This window comes from Myxocyprinus asiaticus, chromosome 15, assembly GCF_019703515.2.
Source record: "Myxocyprinus asiaticus isolate MX2 ecotype Aquarium Trade chromosome 15, UBuf_Myxa_2, whole genome shotgun sequence".
Taxonomy (NCBI): domain Eukaryota; kingdom Metazoa; phylum Chordata; class Actinopteri; order Cypriniformes; family Catostomidae; genus Myxocyprinus; species Myxocyprinus asiaticus.
The window spans coordinates 11550333-11570432 of record NC_059358.1 but is presented as its reverse complement, the minus strand read 5'-3'; the positions used below and the strand labels follow the sequence as shown (position 1 = coordinate 11570432).

Sequence of the window (20100 nt, the reverse complement as noted above, 5' to 3'; positions counted from 1 at the left end):
GCGGATGTGGGTTTGAAGTGCCTTTTAAGATGACCTTTTCTGTTCGCTTGTCGTCTCTTTCTTTCTTTCTTTCTTTCTTTCTTTCTTTCTTTCTTTAAAACACAAAATACTCCCCCAAGAACTCTAAGAGTCAATCATTGTAAGAAGCATATCTGTAATGCAGGTGCATAAATCTGTACTGTATCTGTACAGTTTATTTGATCTCTTTAAAGCCTGATGTTTCAATAAAGCTACACCTGTTTAAGAGAATCTGCAATGGTACAGTAAGTATAAACTAAGAGATCACTTGTATAAAACACAGTCATTTTATGGAGAGGCTCATATAAGATAGTAAGTAGAGAACAAGAGAGAGACAGAAGAGGAGAAAGATGGAAAGAGAGAAGGGGAGGGAGAGAAAATCGATGAGGTGCTATTTTTGAGCTTTAAACCTAGATATCAATGCATGCATGGCTCCTTTTCAAGGCTGAATGCATTATAGGAAGGCTGGAAAATATTGTAGCAATATTCCTGACTTTGGTGCACAATATCACCCCCCTCTCTCTCTCTGTACAATTTATTTCTCAAGCTCTTTGAAAAGCTATTTTTTTCCAAGTGCGTTTACTCAAGCTTTTCTCACTTGACAATTTACTGTTTTCATATAACTCACTATTTTCAAAACAACATTTAAAAAAATAAAAAAAACTGTCTAGTCAGTGGGCTGCCTGAACGATTGTCGACTGATCTGTCTGGTTTCAGGACTCCGATTGGACGCGTTTCTCGGGAGGCGCATCTTTGCATTCAAAAACAGATTTACAGAGCACAACGACATGGCAAAGAATCAGACTGATGACAGTGTGACTTCAGTGACAGTAAATCAAAAGTTTTGCTGCTGAATCAGCCAGCGCTTAAAATGTTTTTGGGTGAAATACCCATAGATAGCCCTTTTTCACCGAAATGCGATTGTTCTTGTGCCAAGCTTGTGCTCGGCTGGTTCACGGCTGGGATAATTTGACTAACCAGCCATGCTTTTCCACTGATGTGGCTACGTGGTAGATTTACGTGACTACCTCACTGTGTGACAGTGTTTCTGAAAACTTTTACTCCTCATTTTGAGGATATATTTAACCACACAAAGAAATGCAATCCAACATTATTACTGTACATTGCTAAACAAGATTGCCAGAGACGACATCTATGCTCATGGTGATGTAATTACATTACTTTTCTTGCAAAGTACTATAAACTGTAACAGTGGAATCATTCCAAATGAAACCATCTGCTACACCATAGTATTATGTTTGTCTTGATTGAGGATATCCCACAACAAAGTGGGTAGTTCCCTTACTGAAAAAAACAATGCACACAATAAGATGAGAAGAGTGTAACGAAAGCTAAAAAAGTTGGCAAAAATAATAACTTATCCAGATCAGCTACAGATAACACCAGCAATTTGATATTTGTCTCGCGTGTGACTGACTGAATTCAGTGCCCCATTTAGTTAGCTGGCTGGTCGCTGTCCGAGTACAGAGTTAAAGACATCATTGCTCCGTCCACTTACTTAGGTCCTTCTTATGGTCCCTGTCCCTGAAAATGTTTTTTTCAATTTGTTTACGATTTGGTCAGTCTTGCGATTGAAGCTGGCTTGCATCATTTCTTGCTTTATCTCCTCATAGACTCTTTTTTTTTTCTCTTTTGCAATCTCTCTTGTTTATCTTGAATCTCCGTAGAAACCAATATTGCAAGTAGAGTGATAATTTCCTCAACGATCCCTTAACGCTTTTCATGTCTGACATTTATTTTTATTTTTTATATAGTGTGAAGAAGTACTCCTTCTTGCAGATGGTAACTAATGTTGTTGTTTGGAAGATGCCGACCTCCGCCCCCCATTATAATCGGTTCCTGCGTAGAGACCAGCAAGCTTTTAGGGCCGGTGCAGAACCAGTTTTTCTGCCGTGGAATGGAAGAGAATTCACACTAGCCCAGGAACCCGCCCACAAACCATGTTGATGAAAAAGGGCTAAGAGTTGTGCCAAAAGCGTGTTGTATTTTTAGCTGAAAATGATACAATACAGTCAACAGGAATGCATAATTTATTAACCATAAGTTCTTACCCAACCCTACACCGTCAGTGGAGTAAAATTTTTTATTTCAGAGCAAAAATGTAATCTCTGAATCGCAATCACCATTTTTTATGCAAACACGATTACTTCCTGGTTCCCATGGAACCAGAGCTTGTGTTTCTGAGACTGCTTGTATAATGGGAGCCAGCTGGTATGTGAAAGCTGTGCAGTATGTGTAAACCTCACTTTCCTGGCCTCAAGAGGTGCACTAGCGACTGACACTAGAGGCTGTAGCCTTTAACCTCCTCGTTAGTGCGCCCGCCTCCCATGCCGGCTGATGACGGTTCAAACCGGTTACACTTGCACAACACACAATCAGAGAGAAAGATGGTCAAGCTTAAATTGATACAAAAATATCTGATGGGGGATGGCACTTGTCAGTAATTCTGCAGTATGGGGCTGATTTTAGGGCATATGAAATTTCAAAATCTAAATGTTGATTTTCCTTCTGATCACGTTGACAGAGTGCAGGGGTCTTGAGATGTGTTATGGATAGTTGGACTACATTTAACTTGACACGGCATCTTAAAAATGCAACACTCATGGCAGGACTTTTAAAAAATGACAGGTGCGACGCAAGTCAAAACAAGTTTGTCTGAATGTTTATTTAAAGGGTATAAATTTAAAGATGCAGATTTCCTTTGAGGATTTCATTGCGCAAATCGTCTAAAAGCTAAAGCACAGTATGCAGTCATCTCGTTCATTAAAACACCACCGCTAAAAATACCAAAACTAAAATGAAATAAATCAACTAGTCAATGTCACTTATTAAAAGAATAGTTCACACAAAAATGAAAAATGTATGATAATTTACTCACCCTCAGACCATCCAAGATGTATCTGAGTTTCTTTCTTCATCAAAACAGAATTTATGATTTTTAGGATTTCATTTCAGGCCTCCTCCTTTAAACAATGCAAGTGAATGTACTAAATTTTTTTGATAGTGCAAAATGCACCACAAAAACCTGCTAGTTCACACACACAAAAGCAGGTTATGAAATGGAAGTTAAAGGTAAAAACGAAACTGAGTTGGCTAAGAATCTGTTAGTACTAAAGCAAACAGAGAGAGAGAGAGAGAGAGAGAGAGAGAGAGAGAGAGAGAGAGAGAGAGAGAAAGAGAGACTTTGAGAGAGAGCAGGAATGAGAGAGAGAGAGAGAGGTAGAGATGAAGCCATCCATCATCCCTCTGTCTTTGGGTCTGACATGGAGCAGCACACTACACACCACAAATCACACAGCAACTGCCAGAGTTGCAAACTGCCCTCTCCAATCTCTCTCTTCTTCTTCTCTCTCTCTGTCATGTCACTAGCTCTAACCCCCCCCCCCCCCCCCCCAGCCCTCTGCTACATTCAAACAGAAAACAGACAGATACACATGCACACACACACGCAGTGCCTCTAACAGGAAGCATATATTCTCTCTCATCCACCCGAACCTCACTATCTTTCTCTCTCTCTGAGGGAAACAAGAAAACTTGGAAAATAGACCAACACATTACTGAAGACCCTGAGCTTTGCAAAACTGCACCATTAAACATAATTGTTTATACATATAGTGTGTATATGTGTGTGTGTGTGTGTGTGTGTGTGCGCACCAAGCAAGGTGATGAGGGTGGGGTATGAAGAATGTTTACCAATAATATCACATCCTACTTCTCAAGATCCAATCAAATCCTGATGGATAAAATCAAGTCCCACCCTACATAATTACCCACTGAATATTCTATTTCACTTCGAAATACATCACATAATGAAAGTTACATTTGTTGCCAATGCAGATTTATTCTATCTTTTTAGCACAAATGTTCGTCACTGTTAAGCATATGGAGTGCATTCCACTGTCCTCGGGGAACTGTTTTCCTCAGTCGCACAAGACTTAAATTAAACCTTAATCAACCTATACTTCTGCTCCTGTCAAAAAATGCTGATGAAAAAAGGGACTCCAAATGGGCAGATTTCTACACTTATTCACACTAGAGGCCTGGATAATACTGAAACATGCCGAGGTTTAGTCTATAGAGCTTAACACCTTGCCTTCACCACGACAGGTTTATAAATTCTCAATTTTTCTGTCCTCACTGAAAGAAAACGACTGTGCTAAGTGACTAAGTCATAGCCAATCAGAACATATTTGATGTTAAATATCCAGTTATGTGTGTAATTAATATCCTGTTATGTGTGTATATTAGGGAGAAGCATGATAAAAGTTTGTAATATCCGGATAACCGCGAACGGTTATTTGTCAGGTGTTGGGAATCGGGAATAAAGAACGTCAAACACTCAATAAAGCAGGGAATAAAGTGAACAGTGAGCTTTGAGTCTAAATAGCATAATGCATAGATCTTCAACTGATAAAATTAATCAAATTACAGTCAAACAAAAACGAATCTGTTTGTCACTGCCTGTAACTTAGTATTCTTAACCAAAGGAAAATACGTAATTTAAGTGCCAGTCCTTATATGTTTTCAGCTTGGTCAGGTTGACATATTCCGTGAGGGTGAAAATCAATCTGGAATCATGTGTAACAGTGTAACATGAATTCCTCTTTGCAACCTGAAATTCTTCAGAATGTCAAATCTTTGTGACACCTGTGCTAAAAAAAAAAAAAAAGCAAGATGCAACGCAATGAATGAAAGATAAAGCAGGTGTCTTGAGATGCATTTTATTTGAATTAAATAGAATTTAAATGTAGGTTCTTTTTAACTTGACACAGTGTAAAGAATGAGGGGGTCTTGCGTGAAAAAAATACAATGAAGAAAAAAACAGTACCGCTGAAATGTGCCGCAATGGTCAAAGTTGTCTGTCCAGCACATTTACTTAAAAAAACAATTGAAAATCAGCGCAGATGCACGCAAAACCACGTGCAAAAAGCCCCTAACTCTGCCTATACTTATACTTAAATAACCCAAACCCGAAACTCGATGATTTGGGCTCGGCTGGCTTGCAGACTATTTCTATTGTAAGTATACCTGTAGAATAACTAAATAGTGATTTTGATATTCGAATAGAGGTGCGTCGAACGGTGATTATATATATATATATATATATATATACTGGATATGGTCAATATGATTTCAGTGTGGGCAAGAAGTATAACAACAGACAACAACTGACCAAATGCAACAAAAGTATGCTTGTGTTCCAAACCTAGTGCGCTGCCTCATTTCATTGCCTACTGCCTTGAGTTTTCCATTTGTTGGTGATTACTGGATAAGGAAATTTTATAGAGACTGGATTAAAAAAAATTGATTTTCTAGCTTATTAAATATTTTAGAGCTGAGCATAACAAGGGGAAAATTGTTCTTAGTATAAAAGGTTTGAATAATTTCTATGACTTTTCCAGGCCTGGAAATACATTTTTTAAGATTCCCTGAAATTTTCAGGTTTTCAATGACTGTAAGAACACTTTACTGCCTATATAGGCAGCATCCTTATCCTCACGGAACCTCATAGTTGCCCGATTTAGAGTGCGCTAAATAAGCAGCAACTCCGTACAAATAAAAAAAGTGCTCTATACAGTATATGGAAGATTCAACTTGCAATTGTTTTCAAAAGAATTTGGTACTAGCATGATGCTAAGCTAACGTATACTCTATTAAGCATAAAATTACAGCGTAAAAATATTGGGTGAAACAATCCATTTTTTAATTGCACTGAACTACATCATACTTTTCAGTAATGAATGAAATATAAGTTTATTTTTAATCAATCTTGGATATTTTTTTTTTTTTTCTATTACGCGGACTTTTGGAACCGCTTTTGCATCTAGAGTGCGCTTGCTGTATTATGTCCTAAAATGCTGCCTCTAGATTGACATTTTGAAACAACACAAAGGTCGCTTTGCCAATTATTGCTTCATTGCGCCATGCCTGGCTAGGAAACTGTGTTAGTGTTGCTGGTCCTTGCCTGGTACTCCCGGCGGGGTTTTGAGGAACTTTCCGTTGAAATGCTGAATCACCACATCACATTTCTCAGTGGACTCCATTCTGTGTGAGAGAAAGAGAATGAAAAAGAGACAGAGAGCATGAGGCAATCGGAATTAAAGTATTCAGTCATTACTGCAATAAAAATTCACTAAAACAGAATAGACTTCCTTACTAAAGAAAAAAACAAAACAAAACAAACAAAAAAAAAAAAAACAGAACAGCTTTAACCAGCCAAAGCTGGTTAACTAGTCTTAGCTGGTCTCCCAGTCTAACCAGGCTGGTCTGTTTACTGGTGCTAGAGGGATTTTGGGCACTTGGCAGCTATTCAGACAAGGAGACCAGCAGACCAACCACCTAAACTGCTGTACAAAGACAAAACGCAGTAACTACCTATTTTGTCAAAATTAAGGTGCGACTAAAATTGGGTCTTTTATACTATGATCTGTCCTGTGACAGACAACTTTGGCTAAACTACACTCAGATTCAGAGAAAACAGAGTGTGAAAACTGCAGTAAATACAAAATTCGCACTAAAAACATGAAACCAAGCTGCTTAGAAATGTGTTTTTACTTGGTTTATCCATTGGTTTAGTAACTTTTTAGTAACTTTTGCATAGTTACAGCAGGGAAGAATACACCAGCTTGGCCAGGTTAGGAGACAAGCAACACCATCTAAAGACCAGCATGGGAGATCAGCTAGACAAGTTTAAACCAGCTAAGACCAACACCAGCATAAATCGCTTTAAGCTGTGTTTTCAGCTGGCTTGCACTCAATACCTCTGCTTTACATGTTAATTTAGAGAATGAGAGAAGGAGGGATAGACAGAGTGAGCAAGAGAGCAAAAGAAAGCACGATGGGGTGTTATGTAGTGTTTGTCTCAGGCTGCTGGGAGTTTTGATTTAGTCACTTCTCTCTGGAGTGGCTCATCTCCTCGGTGTGGCCCCATTCAGCTCTGCTCACCATGTCATGGCTGAACAGCTAATTGCCTGGCTGGCACACTCGTACACACATTTACACACAAACCGTCTGCTGGGATCTCTTACACAGCCTGAAAACCAGCCAACTCACCCCACACGCGCCACACAAGAGAGGGGGCCGAAAACAGAAAAAGGCAGGAAAAGAAAGTGGTACAAAGAAAATGAAAAAAGAATGTTTCATAGGTGCCCTCATGAACAAACTGTCTTTTTTGTCTTGTATGCGCCAAGCAAAGTATCTGTTGTCAAAGTTACCTGGCGAAGCCGACCCCTCGGCTGACCCCGTTGGCATCTCGGAGTATCCGTGTGGAGATGACATGGCCGAATGGCTTCAGCATGCTCTCAAGCTCTTGTTCATCCATTGAAACCGGAAGGTTTGAGATGTACAAGTTAGTGGGGTCCTGCTCTTGTTGCTGTGGACAGAACACACATAGTTGGACATTAGAAAACTCCGATATCGCCTTTGGCTTGCTTATTGGGAGCACTGATGCAATATCTTCTGTAAAGCTACTTTGAAACAATATGTACTGTGAAAAAAAAACAACAACAAAAAATAAAGATTAAAAACTCCCTAATATGTCCTCTTCTCTAATTTTGCAACTTACATATACCTGTTAAATTACAATAATCACTTTTCATTTTAATGCACCAGGGGCATTTTTACTAAGCTCCTCCATGCTGGTTTTGTGGTGGGGGACATAAGAAACCCCGGGGGGTGGAGAGAAAGCTGTTAAAACTGAAAGCTGCGTAAATGAAGAACATGAGGCGCTAGAGGGCCTTAGCAGGGTACATCTCTCCCTTTCTCCCACTCACGCACTGGCGGATTCCATTGTTGTGCTGATGGCCTCTACTACAGACACTGTGAGGCTGGCTAATGGGGGTCTGAGAGGACTGAGCACAGAAAAGGGACACTAGATGGTGGTTGTTCAAGGGGTTTGGATGTGTGTGCAAGGTCCAAAGTGAGCAGCATTAGAGCACTTTCACACTAAGAGAACATATTCCATCTATCTCTTTGAAACCCAAGCTGAAATGCACGGAGGACAAACTGTAGTAACAATCGTAAAAGGAAATAGCCAGATGGGATAGGCCATAACAGGGCTCTTCAATAGGGGGTTGTGATTCCTAGGGAGTCAATGTCGGTACTGCAGGGGGTCCACCAATTATTTTAAACACAAACACACACACACACACACTCTCTCTCTCTCTCTCTCTTTCTCTCTCTCTCTCTCTCTCTCTAGTATATATATATATGACATTTTTCACCAGTGCCTAAAATTTTTGCACAGTACTGTGTGTATATATATATATTATACACACAGTACTGTGCAAAAATTTTAGGCACTGGTGAAAAATGTTGCATAGTGAGGATATCATCAAAAATACTGCCATAAGTTGTTTTCGTTTATCAGTGAACATCATACAAAGTCCAGTAAACATAAAAAAGCTAAATCTATATTTGGTGAGCACTTCTGCCTTCAAAACAGCACAGATTCTCCTAGGTACACCTGGACACAGTGTTTCTTGGTTGCTGGCAGAAAGGATATTCCAAGCATTTTGGAGAATTTGCTACATTTCTTCTATCTATCTATGCTGTCTAAGACTAACTCAATGTTCAGTGGGGGGCTCTGTGGGAGCCATGCAATATGTTGCAGGGCTCCCTGTTCTTCTATTCTATTATTTTTGCAAAAGGAATGTTTGGAAGTCTACAGTTTATATTTCCTATTGACACACTAAATCTGAAGATATAAATAACCATCTTAAGACAAATGTTTTTGTGAAACATTTTATGTGCCTAAAACTTTTGCACAGCACTGTATATATATATATATATATATATATATATATATATATATATATATATATATATATATATATATATATATATATATATATATATACACTACCGTTCAAAAGTTTGGGGTCACTTGCCTGAAATGTTTCTCATGATCTTAACAACCTTTTGATCTGAAGGCGTATGCTTAAATGTTTGATATTAGTTTTGTAGACAAAAAATATAATTGTGCCAACATATTAATTTATTTAATTACAAACTAAAATTGTATTAAAAAATAAAATACAATTTTTTCAAATGGATGACTGAATAATTAAGAAAAGCAGCCATTAAGTGCCCAGCATATAGATGGGAACTCCTTCAATACTGTTTAAAAAGCATCCCAGGGCGATATCTCAAGAAGTTGGTTGAGAAAATACCAAGAGTACATTTCTGCAAATTCTAGGCAAAGTGTGGCCACTTTGAAGATGCTAAACTATAACATAGTTTTTATTTATTTTGGATTTTTTTTTAGTCACAACATAATTCCCATATTTCAATTTCTATTAATCCATAGTTGTGATGACTTTACTATTATTCTAAAATGAGAAAAAAATAAATAAATAAATAAACATAAAATAAAGACTGAGTAAGTGACCCTAAACTTTTGAACGGTAGTGTGCGTATATATATATATATATATATATATATATATATATATATATATATATATATATATATATATATATATATGGGTTAAACAAATTTAATATTAAAAAATTAACTTTTAACAAAACAAAGCTAAAATAATGTTTCATTCTAAATGTTTTCCTCCCATGTGTAAAATGTAACAAGTATATTACTCTGTACATCGATAATGAAAATGAAGTGCTTTGCAATGTAGGCATAAAAATGTAAATTCCCCAAATATGGTATGTGTGGACATGGCACGCACGATATTCATGGATGAAACATATCACTATCACTTCAAGATCCAGATTTATTTTAAATAGAGTTAAGAGACATGAAATAGAATAGAACAGAAAGAGTAGAACAGAGGTAGAAAATAATTATTAAAATAAACTTGAGTTTACTCTGAAAAACACAACAACATTAAGTTAGAATAAAATAGTTTAATCTAACAGAATAAAACAGAATAGAATAGAACTAATGTTCAAAAATTTAAATAAAGTTTACTCCTGTAGAATACAAGAGTATGGAATAGAAGTAACGTTTAAAACTCTCAATAAAATATAGTTTACTCTTATAAAGAAATACAGAATAGAATATTTCAAAATTTAAATAAAGTTTCTCCAATAGAATAAAACAGAATATAATAGAAAACAATGTTCAAAAATTTAAATTACGGCAAATGCCAATAGAATAAAATAGAACAGAACTTATTTAAATAAATAAAAAAACTTTACTGTAATAATATAAATAATATAATGTAATATAACATAACATAACATAACAAAAATACAATCACAAAGCATTTTAAAGTACTTTAAGCATGTTATTATAAGCAGGCTTAAAATGCAACACTCAGTTTCATACAATTTGTAACAGGGGTTCTCTACTATCCCTTTCTGTCCAACAAGGGGTCCTTGGTTTGATAAGGATGAACTCTCCTGATCTATAACAAGAATCAGAGTGAGAATAAAAAGAAATGAAAAAAGGAAAGTGTCGGTGGGCAAACTGAGAATGACGGCTACCTGCTGGCGAGTTAAGGGTTTATCTGACATATGTGCAGATATTCCATTTTTGCAGTGTGATGTGTGAAGCCCATCTCTGCAGGAGAGCATCACTCCTTTATTAAGTAAAAGTGATTAAAAGTACAACTGTAGTGGTTTAATGACATTCCCTCACACACACCAGATGTTCTCTACGATCACATAATCCCTGGCTGAGATCCAGATGGGTTATTGAACACCTCAGGTGGGGCATTTTAAGTGCCGAAATCATCAACTGCCATTTGTAAGGGTGTTTGAAAGCCCCTCCAAAATAAAAGCTACAGAAGAGAATGGGCTATGAGCTTATAAATAAAGCTAGTTTTGTTAAGTACATAAATTATACGAACTAGTAAGACAATAAAAATGTTAATAAGCAATAATAAGAACTACTTAATAATATTTAATCATGGAATTTATTTGTGTTAAGGGTAAACAAACAACATCATCCTATTCGGAAGGTAATTGTTTCTCAGGGTGACATTCATTAAAAATTTTTTTTTTGTTTTTTTTTTACAGGAGCCAGTTGCATGATAAATCAAATCTGATTAGATCTCATTAGTATTGGCACTGTAGGTATTTGTCGCAAAGTGTATACAAATTCTTTTTTTTTTTTACGTCTGAATTATTTGTAAATATTTTCTTTCTCACAGTAAAACATCGATTTAATTGTATTTGAGCCAAAGCCTCAGACATACAAAAGAATATCAGCTCAGGGAAAATATCTCATAAATGTGTCACTTTTGTCAAAGTGGAGACCTGGGAGGGAGTGACAGTCTGGGGGATTATGCCTGTGATGTGGATGGGAAAATACATTTAGAATCTCAATATAAAGATGAGAGGCTGATTTTCTAAAGACTGATGTGGTGAAATCAATGAATGATTTATGAATATGAAATGAAAACGCCGGCCCTTCCTTCAGACCCCCTAACGCCGCTGAAAACAGAGCTGAGTTGTGTGTGTGTGTGTGTGTATGCATGTGTGTGTGATATACTTTCTAGACAAATCAGTATGCATCTAAAATCATTTATTATGGGGGACATGGCCATGTTTTTGTTCCTCGGGTTCTGTTTTGAAACTTTAGATGAACATAAGCCTGTGGGTTGCCATAATAACCTGAGGAGCCAGTGTTTCCAACTCCTCTCTCTCTTTGAATATGCTCTATTGCCTTTCACCTCATAGTATGAAAGTGACTTTGGTTAAAGGGATAGTTCACCCAAAAATGAAAATTCTTTGTTTCTTTCTTCACCAGGACACATTTAAAATGAAAAATAGAAAAATATCTCAGCTCAGTGGGTCCTTAAAATGCAAGTGGATGGTGAGCCGACTTTTAAAACTCTAAAAATCACAGACAATCATCATAAACATCATTAGTACAACTCCTGCAGTTGAATTAATGCATTCTAAAGTGATACAATTGCTTTTGATGCAAAAATATAAACATTTAAGTGTTTTTTAACTATAATCCAACGCTTCCGGTAAGCTTCACGAGAGGGTGGACTCCAAGTGGTGTCTGATGTATTCGCATTGCCACGTTACGGACGTAATCTCACATTCTCCTCTCGGCTGAGACATCCAGGATTAGCACACAAATACAGATAAATACAGATCTAAACCAAAACCAACCACGCAACTGTACAGCGTTCCTCCTTCTCACTTGTAACAGCACTGCTCTTCCATGTGTGTCGAACGTGCCTCAGTTCTCATGTCTCACATGCCAACACGATTACGTCACACGCGCATACCACTGCTGACCGGGAGCGATGATTTAGAGATAAAAAAGTACTTAGATTTTGATCTTTTTAGCACCAAAAGCGATCATGTCTAATCTATCGTAAGATAGTTAGAAGACTGACTATCTGTGTTTTTTGGAGCTTAAAAAGTCGGATCACCATCCACTTGCACTTTAAGGACCTACTGAACTGAGATATATTTCTATTTTCCTTCAAATGTGTTCTGGTGAAGTAAGAAAGCCATAAACACTTGTGATATCAAATTTTCATTTTTGGGTGAACCATCCCTTTAACAGCACTACTTCTGAATTTTTCAAATTAGTCTCCTCAGATTCTACTTTTATGCATGTGGCAGATGCTTTTGTCCAACTAACAGCACACTAAAGGTATACATTTATCAACAGGTGTGTTTTCTTGGAATCAAACCCATGACCTTGGCAATGCCAGCACCATGCACTACCAGTTGAGCTACAAGAACCATCTACCTTTGCTTCTACCTTCAAAGTCCAAAATAGGAAACTTACTTGTTATGGATGATGTGCAAAATTATAAAATCCAGAGAGAGAGAGAGAGAGAGAGGAGATGCTATAAATGTGTGTCTTCTCACATAAAAATAATTAAGAGTAAGACATCAAAATGTCTCGTCATCAGAGCTTACTGTTTCTACAACTGTTCAACACACACACACACACACACACACACACACACACACACACACACCAGATCCACAATACACCTACACGGTCAAGGCTGCTTCATAAAAGAGCTTGTTTAGCATCGTCTTCATTGTCAGCTGTTACTCTCAATGAATATGACTAATATAATTACATACTACTAAAAATACCTCCAATGAATGTCACAAATAAAAATCAGTTTAAAGGATGAGACCTATGAACTCTTTTTTCAAAATTCTGATTCATTTTAAATAGGCTTGAGAGGCATTTAAGAGGCACAGAAAAGAAAAGAAGACAATAGTTTCTGCGACTTTCATGCAACCTTGCTATAGAACAGAACCATGTTATCAGAGCTAAGGCTTAGCGGTTTATGCGCATAATGTATGCCTGATAGCTTGAGCTTTGGTGCTTATGCAGGAGGCACAGGTGTAAATTTTGTGTTATGTCCAGATCCCATTCCTAATTTCTCTCTCTTATTATGTTGATATTTTTGTTAAATATCAACATGATACCTACACTTAGCAAAGAAGCATATAGAATAAAATAGAAATTATGATGTCTAAATAGGATACGTATAGAATAGAAGTCAAGAATGTAATGTAATACCATTAAGTTAAAATAAAATAAGTTAACTCTAATAGAAGAGAACAGAATATAACTAATGTACAAAAATGTAAAATAAAGTTTAGAATTGAATAGAATAGAATAGAAATGCATATACATATAGAATAGAAATTATGTCTTAATATGGTGCCTAAATGGATACACATAAAACAGAATAGAAATTTAGATACATATAGGAAAATAGAATAGGTTGTCATTAATGATTAGATGTTAAACAAACTTCTGATTTACAAAACTGATAAAAGCAGTGATAAGAAACAACCTTCTTCAAACTGAGACACTGAAAATAATATGTAGATCATCTTGTTCTTAAATAAAATGCTTGTTCCTGGCCTGCACAGTCCAACAAAAAGTAAACAAGTTTACTGTCACCACAGGAACTAAATAATAAGCAGATTTCCATATTACACAGTGCAACAAACTGCCAGAGTCTGTTCTGTACTTGCCTCTGCCTTTCCCAGAACTGAACAATGGGGATTTGAGTTAGCATCTGTGAATGTCATACCAATTCACGCCTCACCTAGACCTCTGTGTCCCCTGACTGAGAGCTCTGTCCCCTCTCAAAACGTCATGAACATTCAGTACTCTCCATTTAATTCTCTCTAACTGGAGCTCAGCGAAAAGACCACGCATTTTTACAGATACTGACGGAAGATATAAATAGTTTATAAATGCTTAATGAACGTGATATAAATACTTAATAATGTCTAAACCGATTGGAGCCAAAGAGTCTCGTTATGGACTTTATGTGCAGGAGGGGCAAAGTCAAGGACAGAACCACGCATGCAAACTAATGCACAGAGAAGTGATGTTTTTGCATGGACTGTCTAGTGAATATCTTATGGTGTATACATCTGCATTGCATGTGTGTACATCTGAGACAGGTGCCCAACGTTTGTCTGCTCTTCACCCTCTGTGAGTACTCTAATGCTGCTTTCAAAGACTGTACTCAGAATTAGAGACAGACCGCAAATCAGTTTGAATAATATTTTACATGATCTCCAAAGAACCACTCCAAATAACGGCATTATGCCATTGTAAGAAATGCATAGCATTTAAGCTTGATGTTTAACTAGTTGCGTAGCACAAAACAAAGATGAAAACTCATTTTCAACCACTTAGACTGAAAAACGTTGCATAAATATTACAACACAAGTAATAATAATAATTGTATTATTATTATTATTATTATTACTATTATTGTTGTTAACAATACTATTATATTATTATAATAATTCAATATTATTTATAATATATAACAATTATAATAATTAGATCTTTAATATAAAGAGGATCACTCTCTAATCAGAATGGCCCACTCTGCTGAAGCAGAACTTCAGAGTATCAGCATTCCAGAGGGAGGAGAGAGATTAAACAGGGCTGGGTAGCTCACACACATTCCCACTGTCTGCATTACAGCCAGAACTAACAGCCTAGCCAACAGGCCTGTGCTCAGCTGATTAGCCCAGAGGGACAGAGTGCTCTAGTTGGAGCTCTGCCAGTGAAGGCCAACAGGAGGGTTGGGAAAGAATAGAAGGCCTAGAAGATCCATTAGGATGTTAAAGTGGTGGTTGTTTAAAAATGTAATAAAATCGATATCATCTTTTGATTAACATTGTTGGGCCGTATAAAGAGTCATTTTGGCCCTTTGTCACTAAACCAGCCACACAATGCATTTCACTTTTCAATTTTGTGATAAATTTTATGACTCTCTCTGTTGTTATGCAAAGGATGTATTGACAAGAAGCCTAAATTTAAAACAGAATAGACTAGTATAAAATAGATTGAATACAAATTTTATCTTAATATGAATAGAATAGAAATGTACATACATATGGAAAATAAATAACATGTTAACATGTACAATTGAAATTACAGTTGTATAGTACGTTAACGTGATGCCTATACTGGATAAATACAGAAAAGAATAGAAGAGAATAGAATAGAAAAGCAATGTGCATTCAAATGGAATATAAACAATATCTTAACATGATGCTTAAACTGGATACACGTAGAATGGAATAGAATAGAGTAGAATAGAATAGAGATGTACATACATATGGAATGGATTTAAAATCAAATGTTAACATGATGCCTAAACTGGATTCATATAGAATAGAATAGAATAGTATAGAATAGAAAAGCAATGTGCATTCAAATGGAATATAAACAATATCTTAACATGATGCTTAAAATGGATACACGTAGAATGGAATAGAATAGAGTAGAATAGAATAGAAATGTACATACATATGGAATGGATTTAAAATGACATGTTAACATGATGCCTAAACTAGATTCATACAGAACAGAATAGACTAGACAAGTCTAGAACAGAAATATACATAAATTTAGCTGCAAGCAGCGATGATGGGCCCAAGCACTACGGCACCATCAACACCTGGAGGCTCTAGGAAAACAAAGCATGGTGGCGGGTAAATATAAGAGGACTTTTTCAAAGTCACACAAAGTGTCACACTTCCTGTTGTCAGTTGGTGGTGCTATGGCCGTGACCCATAATAGCCATATAAATGTGATCAGCCCCCATTACCAAACATACAGCTGAATTTTCATCAAAATCATACAATTCACACAGAAGATATAAGGAAATTCCTGTTTCACATTTTTACCCTTAATTTATTGCATCACCATGGCAAAACTGTTCGATATATCAAAACTCCGTTCGCAGTTTAGCATCTTCAATGTCTTGGTGTAATATTGCCTAAATTTGGTGACAGTCACATGATTCGCCTAGGAGGAGTATTCAAAAGTTCAGGGCCTGCAATTTAAAAAACAAAATACACATTCAATCCAAAATGGCTGACTTTCTGTTGGGCAGAGCTAATGACTGTAATTTTGAAAGAACAATATATGTAGCAAGTTTGGTGATCGTAGAAGAAACTGACCCACACTTTTGTCAAAAGTTGGTGCTACAGAGCTCCCAAGCCACGCCCATGTGTTAACTTTTTCCCAGGCCTAATGGCAACAACTCTGATGTGTGTGCAAAATATCATGAAAATTCAAGCATGCCATGTTCCTCAAAAACATGTGAATAAACATAAAAAGGAATAATGACATTTAATACGTTGCCATGGCAACACTATTTAAGATATCACAATTCCCTTCAGAATTTTAAATCTGCACTGTCTTGACATTATTCAAACATTTTTTGAAGCAATTCAGGTTAACATAATAGGGATATTTCAAAGTCTGTTAAAAGTGACACACTTCCGCCAGTTGGTGGCGCTACGGCTGTGAACCACAATAGCCACATCAATGTGATCAGCCTGTAAGGACAAACATTTAGCTCAATTTTTTATGTAAAATCACATCATGCATGCAGAAGATATGAGACATTTCCTTATTCCATTTTTTTGACGTTATTTTATTGCTTCACCATGGCAACACCGTTCAATATATCAAAAATCCCTTCGCAATTTAGCATCATCAATGTCTTGGCATGATGTCGCCCACATTTGGTACCTGTAACATGAAATCCCTAGGAGGAGTATATCAAATTCCTTAACATGCATTTTTCAAACAATCCAAAATGGCCAACTTCCTTTTGGGCAGAGCTTATGACTGTCAGTGCGAAAGTTGTCTGGCTTGATAAGATCTATATGTGTACAAAGTTTGGTGACTGTAGCTCAAAAGGGATGTGCTACATAGCCCCCCGAACATGTCCATGTTCTAGGTGGCGCCACAGAGCCCCTCCCGCACTCCCCCACCTGTAACTCTGTCACGTTCTAATGACCAGCGACTCTGATGTGTGTGTAAACTTTCAAGAGTTTTCACGCATTGTATGTACCCCAAAAGTACTGAAAACCTTCATAATAATAATAATAATAATAATAATAATAATAATAATAATAAAAATAAAAATAATAATCCTTAGAAGAACTATAGGGCCTCCGCACTTTCAGTGCTTGGGCCCTAAATATGGAATGGAATCAAATTTACACATTAACATGATGCCTAAACTGGATGCATATAGAATAGAATAAAATAGAAATATACATACATTTGGAATTTAATATAAACACTTTCTTAACTTCATGCCTAAATTGAATACATATAGAATAGAATAGAATAGAATAGAATAGAATAGAATAGAACAGATATCTTAACATGATGCCTAAACTGGATACATATAGAATATAATATAAATATACAGTAGATACATATAGAACAGAAAAGAACAGAATATAAATGTAGATACTTATACTTAAAAGAAACTATCAGAATAGCATAGCATAGAACTGATATATAATATAATAGAATAGAATAGAATAGAATAGAATAGAACAGAACAGAATCTTCATATATCACCACACAACCAGGGCTTGTTGAATTTGTTTCTGGGACTTTCACTTGATGCTGCAAGGGTACAATGGAGATAGATCAAGGATTACACCTTGTGGAGTTCTTACCAGCAACATTTTGGTTGTCAGCCCAATCGTTAACCACTAAGCTAGACCACCCCATATACGCAAAAAAAGAAAAAGAAAAAGAAAAAGAAAAAAGCACCATGTCAATTGACCGTCACCCTAAATCAACATGCTCTCTATTCTCTGCCCAATCAAATTAAGCAGTGAACCTGAGTGACAGGCTTCTACCACCAATGAGAGGTTAACAGGGCTGGTGAAAAATGAAACCACACTAATGCTATAGATTGCAGCTAAATTGATGCCTCAAGTCTTAATTGGAGTTGCCATCAACAGCTGTTGCAATTTAGAGCTAAATCACTGCATCAGGGCTGCCATTCCTCGTTTTAAGAGGAAGGAGAATAAATGGGCAGTAATAATCACAATTGCAAGTGGACCTTTTTATCCAGGAAAGAAGGGGAAGAGAAAATTCTGAGTGGGTACATCCTTCAGCATGTTCCCATTCTGATGGAAGAGTGGTACATGTCTTCCCTGCTACAAAATATGCAAAAGACAGTAAGTCAAAAACACAGTATTTATAATAGAGTACGCGAACAATACCTGGATGACGTAATGCATCTGCTGGGATTTTGAAATGTACAGCCAGTGGACACTTCACTGTCCCATAATGTCAGATGAGGAATGCTATGTTCAAAAATTTTAAAAAGAGATAAAGCCAAGAGAAGTGTAAGCTGAGAGGTACCAAGAGATGTTCCTTGTGGTTAAAGAGATCATTCACCCAAAAAAGAGTAGTATGTCCATGAATGTACTTACTGTATACTACACGAAAATGTATCATGCACTGATGAAATGCATTCTGTAGGGATACCTACAGAAAGCATTTTATCAATGCTTGAGACATTTTTAATCAAACTCAGCATGTACAATGTGCATGCAGTAGTTTGGAGCCAATTTAAAAAGTTTTACACATTAATGAATAAATTGTGTTTTTGTGAAGTTTGATCCGAATGGTGTACACTCACATGAGATGAAGACTTTACCCATAATAGTTTTCTATAAAAAGTGTTTTGTTCTACATGGTGCGGGCCACCCCTTTCAATGTGTTTCGCCATGTTGAAATCACATGACCCGCTGTGTTTCACTAAACGTCGAAGAAGAGAATCCTCGTGCTCATTGGCTGCCGCCAGTGTAGATACTCTTTGCTTAGAACATTGGTGTTTGGTGATGTGAAGAGCGAAAAGAATCAGAATGAGCTTTATTGCCAAGTATGCTTACACACACAAGGAATTTGTCATGGTGACAGAACACAATGGAACATACTTATTTATCGTGCTTTAGTAGTGGAGACAACGGGAGATCCAGTAGTTGTACTGCCGAAGAAGCAAAAAAAAAAGGTCTGAAGCAACTTGCTTCAAGCAAGAAGACAAAATGACCAGCAAAGGCAAAAAAGTAGAGGAAACATCAGTTATGGTAAGGCATCTACGTCTTCATTCGTTTAGTGCAAAGTAGCTTGGCACAGCGAGTTTTGTGGATTTTGTGTAAATCATGACATTGGTTGCTTGGAAATAAAACGAGTTCTTCAAATACAGTATTCATGGACATGCTAAATTTTATCATCAAAAACAATTCTAATCTTTCCTTTACCATGACATACTGTATCACTAGATAACTGAGGTTTATTTTACGCTAAACAGTTCTCTAATAAATGTAATAACTGTCTTTAGAAATAATGTGAAACGTAGACAGTCTCCAAAGATTATTGATATGAGGGACAATAATAATCTATCCTTAACAGTAGAAGTATGTTCACTTGATTTCTGATGTTTGTTTTTAGGCAAAGCAATTCTATTCTAAATGTAATAAATAACTTTAGAAATGACCTCAAACACCGACAAATTTCCAGATGCAAATGATATTCCAAAGCTGATGGGGGCAGCAGAGACGATCATGCTGATCCATGTTGATAGATGGAAGTACAGCATCTAACACCACTGTCACACCAGTACTTAAAGTACACGAAGAAGAGCAATGTTAACGCTAGCTAGAGAACTATTAAATACCCCTTTAATACCAATACCACTGAAACGTCACAATTCTCGATACCAATTTCAATACCAAATCCTAAAACGAATACAAATTTCTCAATGGGTTAAATCAGTAATAAAAGAAGAAGAAGAAAAAAATT

General features: G+C 36.5%; 1 protein-coding gene across 3 annotated transcripts in view; it reads right to left on the bottom strand.

The window, feature by feature from the left end:
* The window catches only part of LOC127453475 (RNA-binding motif, single-stranded-interacting protein 3-like), a 219435-nt gene that overhangs the window by 59944 nt on the left and 139391 nt on the right, over positions 1-20100 (bottom strand). For all 3 annotated transcript variants that reach the window (XM_051719866.1, XM_051719865.1, XM_051719864.1), the window contains exons 5-6: positions 7254-7411; positions 6005-6084 (exon numbers count right to left, since the gene is read on the bottom strand). In XM_051719866.1, coding sequence (XP_051575826.1) covers positions 6005-6084; positions 7254-7411 — 238 coding nt within the window. The remainder of the gene's footprint in view (positions 1-6004; positions 6085-7253; positions 7412-20100) is intronic.